The sequence below is a fragment of the Sceloporus undulatus genome, chromosome 5 (genome assembly GCF_019175285.1).
Source record: "Sceloporus undulatus isolate JIND9_A2432 ecotype Alabama chromosome 5, SceUnd_v1.1, whole genome shotgun sequence".
NCBI classification, from domain to species: Eukaryota; Metazoa; Chordata; class Lepidosauria; order Squamata; family Phrynosomatidae; genus Sceloporus; species Sceloporus undulatus.
The window spans coordinates 134,444,821-134,457,290 of record NC_056526.1 but is presented as its reverse complement, the minus strand read 5'-3'; the positions used below and the strand labels follow the sequence as shown (position 1 = coordinate 134,457,290).

The window sequence follows — 12,470 nt, the reverse complement described above, 5'->3', positions numbered from 1 at the left end:
GATCATAATCCTAATACTGCTCAGTTATGGATGGCTTCAGCATGACATATTAATTCCTCTCAAAAAAGAACTTTCCAATTAACAGTCTTCTGTTAGTTGCCTTCATTTTCACTCCAGTACCACTTTTGACCAAATGTTTTGTCTTCCCTACATATTATTATAAAAACTGACTCTTAATTTCATTTTTCAAACTGTTAATTTCAATACCCAAGGGAAAAGAAGTTCTACATTAAAATTGTTTTCTTGTTTTTAAAACAACAACAACAACAACAACAACAACAGAGTACTGTACTTGTAAAATAGTTTAGCACAGTAGAGGCTTTGGTACAAGAGTGACAACTGCTCTGTGATGTCTTTTTTCTTTGCACTGTGTCTATACACTCAGCCTAGAACACACATCCTTAATATTTGATATTTTAGAGTGGATACTTTTTTTTAATAAACCCTTTTTCAATGTAGCCTTTTCTTCAGAATTCCTAACTGAAAGGTTTTTAAATTCTCTTTTCTTCTCTAGATGTTAAAACAGGGCATAAATTATGTGTGTGTATGTGTATGTGTAAAATTCATGCCTTGTTTTAACATCTAGGGTGGAATCTATCTATCTATCTATCTATCTATCTATCTATCTATCTATCTATCTCTTTAATATATCTTTACTTACCTTTTAGTTTCTCTTCATTTGAAATATCACAAGGAACAAAGATCGTCCTCTGTGCATCAAACTGCTTGTCAAGAGCATCTTTGCAAGTCTTACCTACTTCCACATTCAGATCTACAAGAGCTACCTATGTGAAAAGGAGATAAAGTATAATGATCAACCAATGCCTACACAGATTAGGTTTCTCATGTGGGAAGGAGGGAGGGACAGGTAACTTGAGAGGGTTATAAGCAAATGTAATGCCTGCATTCAGGGATACAGTAGCTTTTATGTAAAATAAAATGAAATTTGATATACACTATATGATATGTTGCCACTGAGTCTTTGTAATAAAAAAGGCTGGACAGAAATCAAATAATAAATAAATAAATAAATGTGTTCATGTGCCTTTTAGTTACCTGTCGACTCCAAGAATTTCATAGGATCTTCTTAGGTAAGGAATGCTCAGAGGTCATTTTGCCAGTTCCTTCCTCAGAATTATAGCCTACAGTACCTGGTATGCTTTTGTGGTCACCCATCCATATACTATCCAGGGCTAATACTGCTTAGCTTCCAACATAAAATGAAATCTGGTGCCTTTACGGTATTTAGTCCCTAACAATAAACAAATAAATACAATTTGCATTACATCCAAGCATCTTTAAGCATCTTTTTTGTTTAAATATATGATTTAGTTAAGTGTTCAATGCATACAGGTTTATACACTCCATATGTTTAATAGTGTAATCTTATTCATTCAGAAGTAATTCCTAATAGAAATGACTCCTCAGTAAGCTAGGATTGCAGTGCAGGGAAACCCTTCTCAGGGAGTAAGCACATTTCAATTTAGTGGAATTTCTCCTTCAGTGTAGATAGAATTTTACTATGACTATATAATTCTCATTAAGGGCCCAAATAAACTAAAGGGACCAGATCTCAACTTGAAAGCTAAGCAGTGTCAACTCTAGTTAGTACTTGGATGGCAGACTGCAAAATGAATACCAGGTGCTGTAGGTTATATATTTCCAAGAAAGGAACTGACAAAACAACATTTGAGTGCTGCTTGCCTAAAAAAAAAAATCTATGAAATTCATGGGGTTACTGTAAGTCAACAGGTGACTTGAAGGCACGCGCACACACACACACACACACAGAGTTCTCACTGTATAGGTGTATATTCTGCACCAGAAGCAAATTGGATGTTCTTTGAGGTCCCTTATTATTCTAGGATTTCATCAATTCATTTGAAATATGCTGCTGTAGGAGAGTTCTAAGGAATAGGCAAATGAAGACTGAACTCTTCCGAGAAGCTGAAATGACTTAACTAAGGCTATTGTACTTTGAACAAATCATGAGCTCACATGATTCACTGGAAAAGATAGTAATGCCTGGTAAAGATGAAAGCAGCAAGAAAAGAGGAAGATGACAATACAGGTGCACTGACTCAATCAAGGAAGCCATGGCTCTGAGTTTGCAAGACCTGATCTGAGCTATTAACAACAGGGTCTCTTGGAGGTCTCACTGGTCTCTTATTCATAGGATTTCCATAAGTCTAAGTTGAGTCAGAGAGTCAGTGCGGAATAGTAGTTTGAGAGTTTGGGCTATGACTCTGGAGCAGGGTGACCAGATGTCCTCCTTGTCCAGGGCATGTCCTTCATTCAACCTTCTGTCCAGGCAGATATTCAAAATGTCCTCCATTTTGAGCATGACTAAGCAGCATGAATTTACATTTATATTAGTGTTTTTAGCTTTTATTTTGTCATGTCCTAAATTTTTCTTGAATCTTCTACATTTTGCAGTGACTAGTCCTCTTTTGTGGTTATGGCATTTAGTCACCCTCCTCTGGAGACCTGGGTTCAATTTCCCTATCAGCCATGGAAACCCACTGGGTGGGCGAGTCACACACTCTCAGCCCTAGAAAACCCTGTGATAGGGACACAAAATAACAACACAGCTGACAATAAAGTACAATAAAGTAAAGTTATTCTGCTGTTTATTGGCTGTTTATTCCTGGGATAATGGCCCTTTAATTGTGACATTGTGTGAAAATGTTAATCGCGACTGCGCAATTTTCATGCGATTTTCACTGTTTAATCCCCTGATTTTCCCAGTGTGATAAAGTCCTAAAACTGCCTGCCAGATGAAGAAGACTCAGGGAGGTCAGGGGCCTGAATTTACAGGGTCTAAGCAGAGCAGGAGAAGGCAGAGGGTCTAGGAGATGTCTCATCCACAGGGTGGCCATAATGATAGAATTCACTGTGCCGTGCCAGTCTGCAGAATCGGTACGTAGAGAAATCTTGTAGCACCTTTGAGACTAACTGAAAGAAAGAAATTGCCAGCCTGAGCACAGACAGTGGTGTCCTGTCTGCACCCAGAGATACGCATACAGAGAGCTAGGTTTTGACACAGAAATATATGTTACATCTGTAATCTCCCACCTCTAATACACTGGCTGCACATTTCACCATCACTGTTTTATTGGTATTTTGTAGAATGTATGCCATTGGCAGGTTTCATTTTTATCAATTTTATTGTTTGTATGTACAGCACTGTGTAAATCTACAGCGCTATATAAATAACGTATATTAATCATTATAATAATAATAATAAGCAGAAGAAGGAAAGCCAAGTTCTGAAGTACAGCTGCAGTGTGAACCAACAAAGGAGGAGCCAGGTTGGTACTTTTGCTTTTTGCGGTGTGCCTTCAAGTCCTTTCTGACTTATGGCAACCCTAAGGTGATCCTATCTTGGGTGTTTTCTTGGCCCGATTGATTCAGAGGCAGTTTGTCACTGCCTTCCCCTGAGGCTGAGAGAGTGTGACTTGCCCCCAGGGGGTTTCCACAGCCAGGCTGGGATTCGAACCCTGGTCCCCAGGCTCCAACACTCAAACCACTAACCCCCCACAATGCTGGCTTTACAAACTGGTACTGTTTGTATTGGATACCTTTCTTGGCCAACCCAATTTTGTCTGTATTTGTTAAATGGCCAGGACAGCTCCCTCTGAGTGTTTTTGGTCCTGTGTGCGCTTTGCCTTCAAAACATTTCCCACTTTTGGCGACCTCGTTTTGGGGTTTTCTTGGCCAGTTTCCTCAGAGGGCTTTCGCCCCCTTACCCTTCCCTGAGGCTGAGAGAGTGTGACTTGCCCCCAGGGGGTTTCCAGAGATTCGAACCCTGAGCTCAGACCACTACAGTGCTTCAAGTCGTTTTCTGAGGCCACACTGGAGAAACAACCCGGTTTGGCACCGCTTTAACTCTCTTTTCTGGCTCAAGGCTATGGACTTCTGGGAGTTGGAGTTTGTTGTGGGGCCCAGAACAAACTCCAATTCCTAGTATTCCATAGCCTTGAGCCAGAAAGAGAGTTAAAGGGGTGCCAAAGCGGGTTATTTCTCCAGTGTGTGGATGCAGAGTAAAAGCATGGAAGGCTCTCCTCCTCCCATCCAGTCCCTTCTGGTAAGAGAAGAGGGAAGAAGTCTCCAGGGGGGGACTGGAGGCTCCCCTGGGCTCCCAGGTGAAGGGAAGGGAGCAGCCCGAGGAGGAGGAGGGCAGGCAGGGCTTACCTTGCAGCCCTTCTCCAGCAAGGCTTGCGCGAAGGCTCTCCCGATGCCCTGCGCTGCCCCGGTCACCAGCGCCACTTTGTCTGCCAGGTGCATCCTCCTCACGGGCTCCAAGGGGGCTTGGCTCTGGCTGGCCACCCTTCCTTCGCTGCTGCTGCTGCTGCTGCTCTTTTGAAGCTCCCCGGGCGCCTCAGGCTTTGTGTTGGAGTCTGGGCTTTGCAATAGAAGGAGGAGGAAGAGGAGGAGGAGGCGGGAAGAAGAGAGGAGGAGGAGGCACACCTCTGAGGGGGAAAGAGAAAACAGGCAAACCCAGGGGCTGGGGAGAAGGAGAAGAAGAAAGCCCTCAGACTAGTCACCTGCCTGGAGGTTGCTTCTGCCCACCCTCCTCTGCCTCCTCCAGCTCCACCCTCCAGCTTCCAAAGAGCATGACTCCCTCTTGGCTTCTGAGGCAACAGGCCAAGACCCACTGCAGAAAGAACCCACTTTGAGGCTCAGTGGGAGGGGGCCCTGGGGATTGTAGTTTATCCAGGCATCAGAGCCCTCCATGACACAGAAGGCTAACTGGCCAAAAATCGGAAGAAAAGCAAAACAACAGCCAAGAAATGGGTATACTATAGATCACTAAGTATGAATGTTAATGGAGAAAGGAGTGCTACAAAAATTCTTAATGGATATCAGAGACTAAGAAATGTAAATGTTTCTCTTATATCCATTTCATTGTCATTTCATGTTAATTTAGAATCGTTCAATAGAGAGAGAGAGAGAATTTTTCTAGCATTCCTTTATTCATTAACATTTGTACTTAGTGATATATAGTATACCTATTTGTTGTTTTTCTCCCATTTCTGACCACTTACTGTGTAAGCCTCCTGTTGTGTTGGTTTCCTTACGAGAAGGCTAAATGCCTCACAAAAGTACAGCTCTGAATGCCCAAGGCAGTTCAAGCGGTCCCAGACTGGGTTATTTCTGCAGTGTGCTTTGGACAACAAACCAAAGTGCCACCCTCCTGGCTCCTCCTCTCTTTTTATTTGTCTGCACTACAACTGTACCTCAGTTGTTGTTATTATTATTATATTGTATTATTATTGTTGTTGTTGTACCATTGGCCCTCCACCTTTGCAGCTTTTGACTTTTGTAGATTTGATTTTTTGGGGTTTTGATACATAGATTTTCTCTAGGAGCTCCCCCAGAGCAATTCTGCTGGAGGTTCGCCATAGAATGGTGAACCTAGACGTTTATAGAGAAAATGCTTCTCTAGTCATTTCTGGGTCCTCCAGCATGTTCTATGATCAACATCTGGCAGGTGTTGGCCACAGAGTTGCACTGAAGGACCTGGAAAGTCCTAGGAGCTTATCCCAAGGCTTAGATAACCCTGGGCATGGTTTCCAAACCCTTCACCATTTTAGTCACTCTCCTTAGGACACGCTCTGGTTTAATCATGCTCCTTACGACATGCTCAACATCCTTTTTAAATTGTGGTGCCCAGAAATGGACATAGTATTCCAGGTGGGGCCTGACCAAAGCAGAACAGAGTGGCACTATTTCTTCCCTTGATCTAGATACTATACTTTTACTGATGCAGCCTAAAATCTCATTGGCCTTTTTAGCTGCCGCATCGCACTGTTGACTCATGTTTAACTTGTGGTCTACTTGGACTCCCAGATCCCTTTCACATGTAGTTTCATTCAGCCAGGTGTCCTATATCTGTGCATTTCAATTTTACACCCTAAGTGCAGTATCTTACATTTCTTTGTGTTGAATGTTATTTTGTTAGCTTTAGCCCAGCTTTCTAGTTTATTCAGGTCACTTTGAATTTTGGTCCTGTCCTCTGGAGTATTAGCTGTTCCTCCTAAGTTGGTGCCATCTGCAAATTTGATAAGTGTGCCCCCAATTCTGTCATCCAAGTCATTGATAAAGATGTTGAATAGCACTGGGCCCAGGACAGAGCCCTGTGGGACCCCACTGGTCACTTCTCTCCAGGATGAAAAGGAGCCATTGTTGAGCACCCTTTGGCTTCAGTCAGTCAACTAATTGTCTAGCCCACATTTTACACACTTGTTTGCAAGAATGTCATGGAGAACCTTGTCAAAGGCCTTACTGAAATCAAGATATACTATATCCACAGCATTCCCTTCATTTAACAAGCTGGTAATTTTATCAAAAAGAGAGATAAGATTTGTCTGGCATGACTTCTTTCTCTGAAACTTGTTGACTCTTTGTGATTATGGAATTGCCTTTTAGATGTTCACAGACTCTCTGTTTAATGATCTGCTCTAGAATCTTTCCTGATATTGATGTCAGACTAACTGGACGATAATTGCTGGGAACCTCTTTTTTCCTTTTTGAAGATGGGGACAACGTTTGCCCTCCTGCGGTCTCCTGGGACTTCTCGTGTTCTCCAGGAGTTCTCAAAGACTATTGCCAATGGCTCCGGTATTACATTAGCCAGTTCTTTTAATACCCTTGGATGTAGTTCATCTGATCCTGGGCACTTATATTCATTTCGATTAACCAGGTATCCCTGTACTATGTCTTTACTTATTCTGTGCTGAAATTCACAGCTATGCACATAGATGTGGTTCCATAGTGTGAACAACAAACTCAGACTGTGTGAGTGAGATTATTTGCATAGTCACACTAGGAAAAAAAAAGAATCCTATGACTGCAGTGTAAGTACTTTTTCAACAATCAGTCCTAGACAAATTTCAAAAGGATAGGACATTGATCACTAGATCAGTTTTGGGAAACACAATTGGGTAATAACCTTTGAAACAAGTGGTGTTCTGTTTTACTGAAGTAAGGCAACTCTTTATTCAAAATTGCTAAATTTGGAACCAATTAATGAATAAAAATAAGACATATGTATCTCACAAACTTATATGACATGACTCTATACGTGTCTGAGACAAATAAAGATAACCAAAGAAAATACTTTAAAATTGTTGCATTTCCTATAAATTACAGGCCTATTTATTATTTAAATTAAAATCATATTTCTAGGTTGCTTTTAAAGGTTAAAGCCCTAGCACAACAGTTTATATAACCAACACCCATATTATAACAGCATAAATAATGAAATCAATAGGTACAAGCAACAAGTAACAAATATCCAGCCCAGACAACAGTTAGGGCTGGATGTTTGTTGCACTTGTTTCTCCTAAAAAACAAAAAGAGTCCACTCAGACACAATAAAAAGAAAACACCACAGAAAGCATAAAAGTGTTCAGGGTGATTACCAACTTATATTGACATACAGGGAGTTTCCATGTTTTTAGGGATTTATATTGACATATAGGGAGTTTCCATGTTCCTAGCATGATTACTATATCTTCATAAATCACCAGTTATATTTTCTGGCCACTGAAACAAAATAAAGATTGCATAATTCTGCAAAAAATTAACCTGATTTGTACTACTTGTTTTTCCTTTGGTCAACATGCTAGCTGTGGTTTATACTAAACATACCTAGATCTATGTTCTAGATTATGTACAGAGTTACATAATTTCATATATAGCTATTGCCATTTCAAACTCCCCCCCTCAGTAATTTCTATCTTCCCCTCCCAAGATCTGTCATTTCAAAGTGATTTTACTTAATCAACCAGAGGAAGGTAGTTCTGACCTACTTGAAATCATCAATTGCCGTTTTAAGAATAAATTAAAAAAAGAGAAAGGCTCTATTTTGGCAGTGTAAAGCAAAAAAGTAGACTAGGATTTATATTAATTATTATATCTTACAGTGCAAATGTGTATGTGTGCTTAGTAGTCAGATGGTAAAGGACTGCACAGTCTTGAAATGATTGCCTTGAAAGGTTTAGCCCTCCATGGGTATTATACGATATATGTACTATAGCATCTGGTCTTGATTCTTTTCTTATTTCTTTGTATTTATTTCCAGTATTGTAGATTCAAGATGACTGACTCAGACCCAAGTAACTTCAATGACTCTATTTGGACTCAACTTAGCAAAAAATGATGCTCTGACTTCTCATGTAGTGCCCGACTTGCTGGTGTCATTCACACACACACACACACACACTGAGCACAAGGGGACAGCAAATGCTAGAAGGGGAACAGAAAATATGCTAGCTGACCTTCTTGAGGTGGAAGCTTTTGACAAGCTTTAGAAGGCTACCCCGTTGTGCAGTTGGGACAGTTTGTTAAGCAGACCTCACAGAAACACATGCTGCCTCCTTTTTTTCTGTTGAAGTTGGTTGCCAGACATGAGACTTGTCTTGAAAGTATCTTGCCAGGACATGAGACTTGGCTTGAGATTTAAAGGTAGAAAATTGACATTTGACTTGAGACTTGGGGTAAAAGACTTGAATACATCACTCTTTATTTCCATTGTTTTAAGCCACATTTCAAGAAAAGACCTTCTATGGCATTTTTCAGTTTTGAAAACTCATACTTAGTGAGGTACAGATGGAAGAACAACAGCAAGATTCAAGAAAGAACAGCCAACAGCAAAATTGCAGAATGGCCTTGTAAAAGAGAAGAGTCTTTAAGGAGTTATTCACACAGTGAAAACAATCCAAGCAGAATCTGGGCAGAATCTTTGTTGTTCACATACATTTGGAATGCATGTGATTAAGTTTTTTGGGGAAAGGGGCTGCCAAAAAGTCCCACTTAGCCCAGGATAATCGATGTCAGATTTTTTTTTCTGAGTTTTTCTAAAAGATTTGGATTCTCAGCTGTTTAAATAACATACACAAATATACTCAGGATAAACCAAGATAAAACTTTGCATGCCTTGAATATGCTTTGAATACATTCACATCGTCTATTCCTTCTTTATGCAAGTGCTGACACATGTGAGCAACCGAACTCACAGAGATGCATATAGATGCAGTTCCATAGTATGAACAAAAAACCTGGAATGCGTTAGTGAGATTGTTTGCATAGTCGTGCTAAAAACAACAACATATGAATAACCCTTGTCTAAAACTATGTAGTGATAGAGCCAAACAGATTTTGGGGGGGAACAAAGTCGTATTATGGTGTCTTTCATACTATACAATTATAGCCTATTGATATCACTTTGACTGCGCTGACTCTACTTATTTTCCTTTTATCTTTTTCTTGAATTTCTACCCAACATCTCTTCTGAGATGGGACCCAGAGTGGCCGTACCCAATGAAATCCTGGTTTTGTAGGATTCTATAGCACTAGAACTCTCTGAGGAGAGCTAAGATGGTATAGTGATTTGAATGTTGGAGTAGAACACTGGGAGATTGGGGTTACAATTCCTGCTTGGCATTGGAAACCAACTGGGTGACTTTGGGCAGGCCACATTCTCTCAGCCTCAGAGGAAGGCAATTGAAAAACCCCTCTGAAAAAATTCTGCTATGAAAACCTTGTGACAGGTTCACCTTAAGGTCAACAGAAATTACTTGAAGTCACACAACAACAAAGACTGCTCTGACAGGGAATTGTATGTACCTCATCAAACCACAAATACCACGATTCCATATGATGTAGTCATGGCAATGAAGGCGGTATCAAAAGTGCTGTAATCCTGTGGCATGTCTACTGAGAAGGCCCAGTTCTCAGTACTTGCCAGTGCAAGGTACTCGATAGGCTTGTGCAGGTGCCAATGGCCTTTGAAATAACCTGACCCAAATGGTTAAACCCAGGACTTGGAGTCAAGTGCTGGATCAAGTAGGAAACCAATTAACTGATGTAGAATTGTATTATTGAATTTGTATTATTGTTCTTGAAGCCATTATAGAGAATACATGGTGAGTCAGAGTTGCTTTTGTGCCAAACCTGGCCTGCCCTCTGATTTTGAAATGACTTATTCAGAAACTTGTTGCAACACGTTAAGGATAACTCTTGGTTGTTTGTTTGTTTTTAAAGGTAAACTTTTTATATAAAACATTTGATTCACAATTTCTGAATAGATGTTTGGACGTTATCACTCCCATGTAATGTCCCATTTAAGTTTGTAGGGATTACTTTTAACTAAATGAGTTTGAGTATCTACTAGATTTTATATATTTTCTTTTTAAAATTGGGAAATCAGCCACACATCTTGTATGGGGCTTGTATCTCTGGCTGACCAGGCTTTGTATATTACAAATGGGTTTTTTGCCCTATGCAGGGTAATATTTTGTTTTTGGATGATTTGGAACAGGAGGTGAGAGATGCTAAGGAGATGCTTGCCCTTTGTCCGCAGCAGGTAGTGGGAGGAGAAAGGTAAGATTACAGTGCACTTCTGTGGCACCAATTTTAGTGAAAGGATGGCCTCTGGAGCTGCATTATTAAGTCATGGGACTAGGGGGATGTGGAAAGAGACTGCCCTTAGGGCTGACCCAGAAGCTGTGCCTTCACTTTAAGTCATGCGCCATGAAGGCGGAAATCCCTATGATTACCTTCTATTAGAGCCAGTCTGGGAGCAACCCAGGTATTTGGGTTTTCCTTGAGGCTCTGATGTTCACCTAAGTCCTAGGAGAAAATGAGGAATGGTCTGGTGGAGACCTACTGCCTCTGTTGCATTCTCACCTGGTTGCTCCCCCTTCTGTTTAACACAGAATTTAAATAATAGTTCAATAGATCAATAGAGTGACCCTTATTTAACCCAAAATCTTGTGTCTTTATTTCCATTGTTGGTCAGCAAAACTAATTTGCTCCATTTTCTGCTCGAGACCTTTAAACATGTTTGGTGGATGTATGGTAGATCTGAAGAAAGTAACAAGCATTGCAGGCACATTCTGGAAGACGGGTCCAGACATAATGGACAGTAAGAGGAAAGGGTTAAGATAGCTGAGGAGAGTGGAGCTGGATGACCAAAGTTCACAGTAGGGATGTAGCAGAAGAGGACAGTGGAGAAATGATGAGAAATGATGAGTAGTTTTGAAGAAAAGATATATGTACCATGTAAAAGATAAGTACAGAAAGAAATCAAATGAATACAAGATCAATCAAGTCCAGATATCAGCCACTGGAGATAAAAATGGTTAACAGGAACAGTAATGTAAGCCAATATCTGAATAAACACAATGAACCTTTGTACTAAGCAGGCTTTGGAACCATTGCTAATAAGCAGGATTTAAATATTTTAAATAAGTAAAATAAATGACTTTTCCAGGAATATGTTTCAAACATAATTTATATGTTTGTCAAATAACTTCCAGTTAGAATATTCACATTGGAGTCCTCTTTGAAACCTTCCTTCACAGAGTGCTAGGAAAAATATGTCTTCATAGATAGAAAAAATAATACTAAAGTGCTGAATACCTCAAAAATGTATTGCAGAACAACATGAAATGTTACAGATTCTCTTCTCAGTTTTTGCAATTTCTAGTATCTTGGCCTTCTTCATTGCATATTCATGAAGTAAATGTTTCTGAGAAAATGCATGGGAGAATAACAAATCAAAGGAAGCATTTTGACAGGGAGAGGGCAAATTTCCAGATTGTTATTAAGGAGCATCCATATGATATAAAATTGCCAAGCTATGCAGATGTGCTTAGAAAGAATGCAAAATTCCACTAACTGTTCTTTTTCAGGTTTATAAAACAATTGTAAAATTCCTATATAACTAGTTCCTGAGATCATATAATATGGTGGTGTTCATTTCTGAACTGTGTAATAGAGAAAGCCAGCTAATACGTATCCATGTGGAAAATGAAATATCTGTTCCCTTTTACTTTTGAGCAGGAATATATGATTACATTGTAAAATATACATTTAATTTGGAAAGTTTTGCCAGTGTGCAGGGGCAACTTTCAGTGTTACAAAGGACATTTAATATTGCATTATTTTAAATTATTTAAAATATTCTTGTGAAGAGAAGTAGACAGATACTATAATTATGACCCAATTTTATATCAGCTATATAAGCAGACAGAAAGTATATTTATGGCTTTATTTTAAGGGCTGCAGTGGAATTCCCTTCCCTTGAGTCTTCAGTAAATTCGGAATGTGTTTGAAGATGTAGGATGCTTTATCTCTTCTATTTTTGTATGTGTGTGCTTGTGCCTGAAATTAAGCTGATGGCAGGACTGGAATTTAAATGTTATTCCTCTGCACCCACCCTATCCATGCATATGTTGCTCTTCTCTATTCTTTGAATTTGAATCATGTTATCACCTCTCAGAATCTTTCAGGAGGCAATGTGGATGTGAACAAGGTTATGCTAGAAAATCTTGGAATTGGTGGACATAAGACCTGTGGTTATACTTGACAAAAGTACATTAGATTTTGACCAAAATAAAATAAAGTAAAACAAATCAAAGGATAACATATTTTAATGTGAATTTAGCAGAATTTTAGTG

The 12,470-nt window shown here is 39.7% G+C and overlaps 1 protein-coding gene across 3 annotated transcripts in view; it reads right to left on the bottom strand.

Annotated features, from left to right (window-relative positions):
- The window catches only part of HPGD (15-hydroxyprostaglandin dehydrogenase), a 31,716-nt gene extending 27,209 nt beyond the window's left edge, over positions 1–4,507 (bottom strand). The window contains exons 1-2 of one of the 3 annotated variants that reach the window (XM_042468798.1): positions 4,195–4,507; positions 662–785 (exon numbers count right to left, since the gene is read on the bottom strand). In XM_042468798.1, the coding sequence (XP_042324732.1) occupies positions 662–785; positions 4,195–4,287 (217 nt within the window). In that variant the 5' untranslated portion in view covers positions 4,288–4,507. Of the gene's footprint in view, positions 1–661; positions 788–4,194 lie in introns of those variants that run through there. The other 2 variants (XM_042468797.1, XM_042468799.1) reach the window with 2 other exon arrangements.
- Between the last annotated feature and the right edge of the window lie 7,963 nt (positions 4,508–12,470).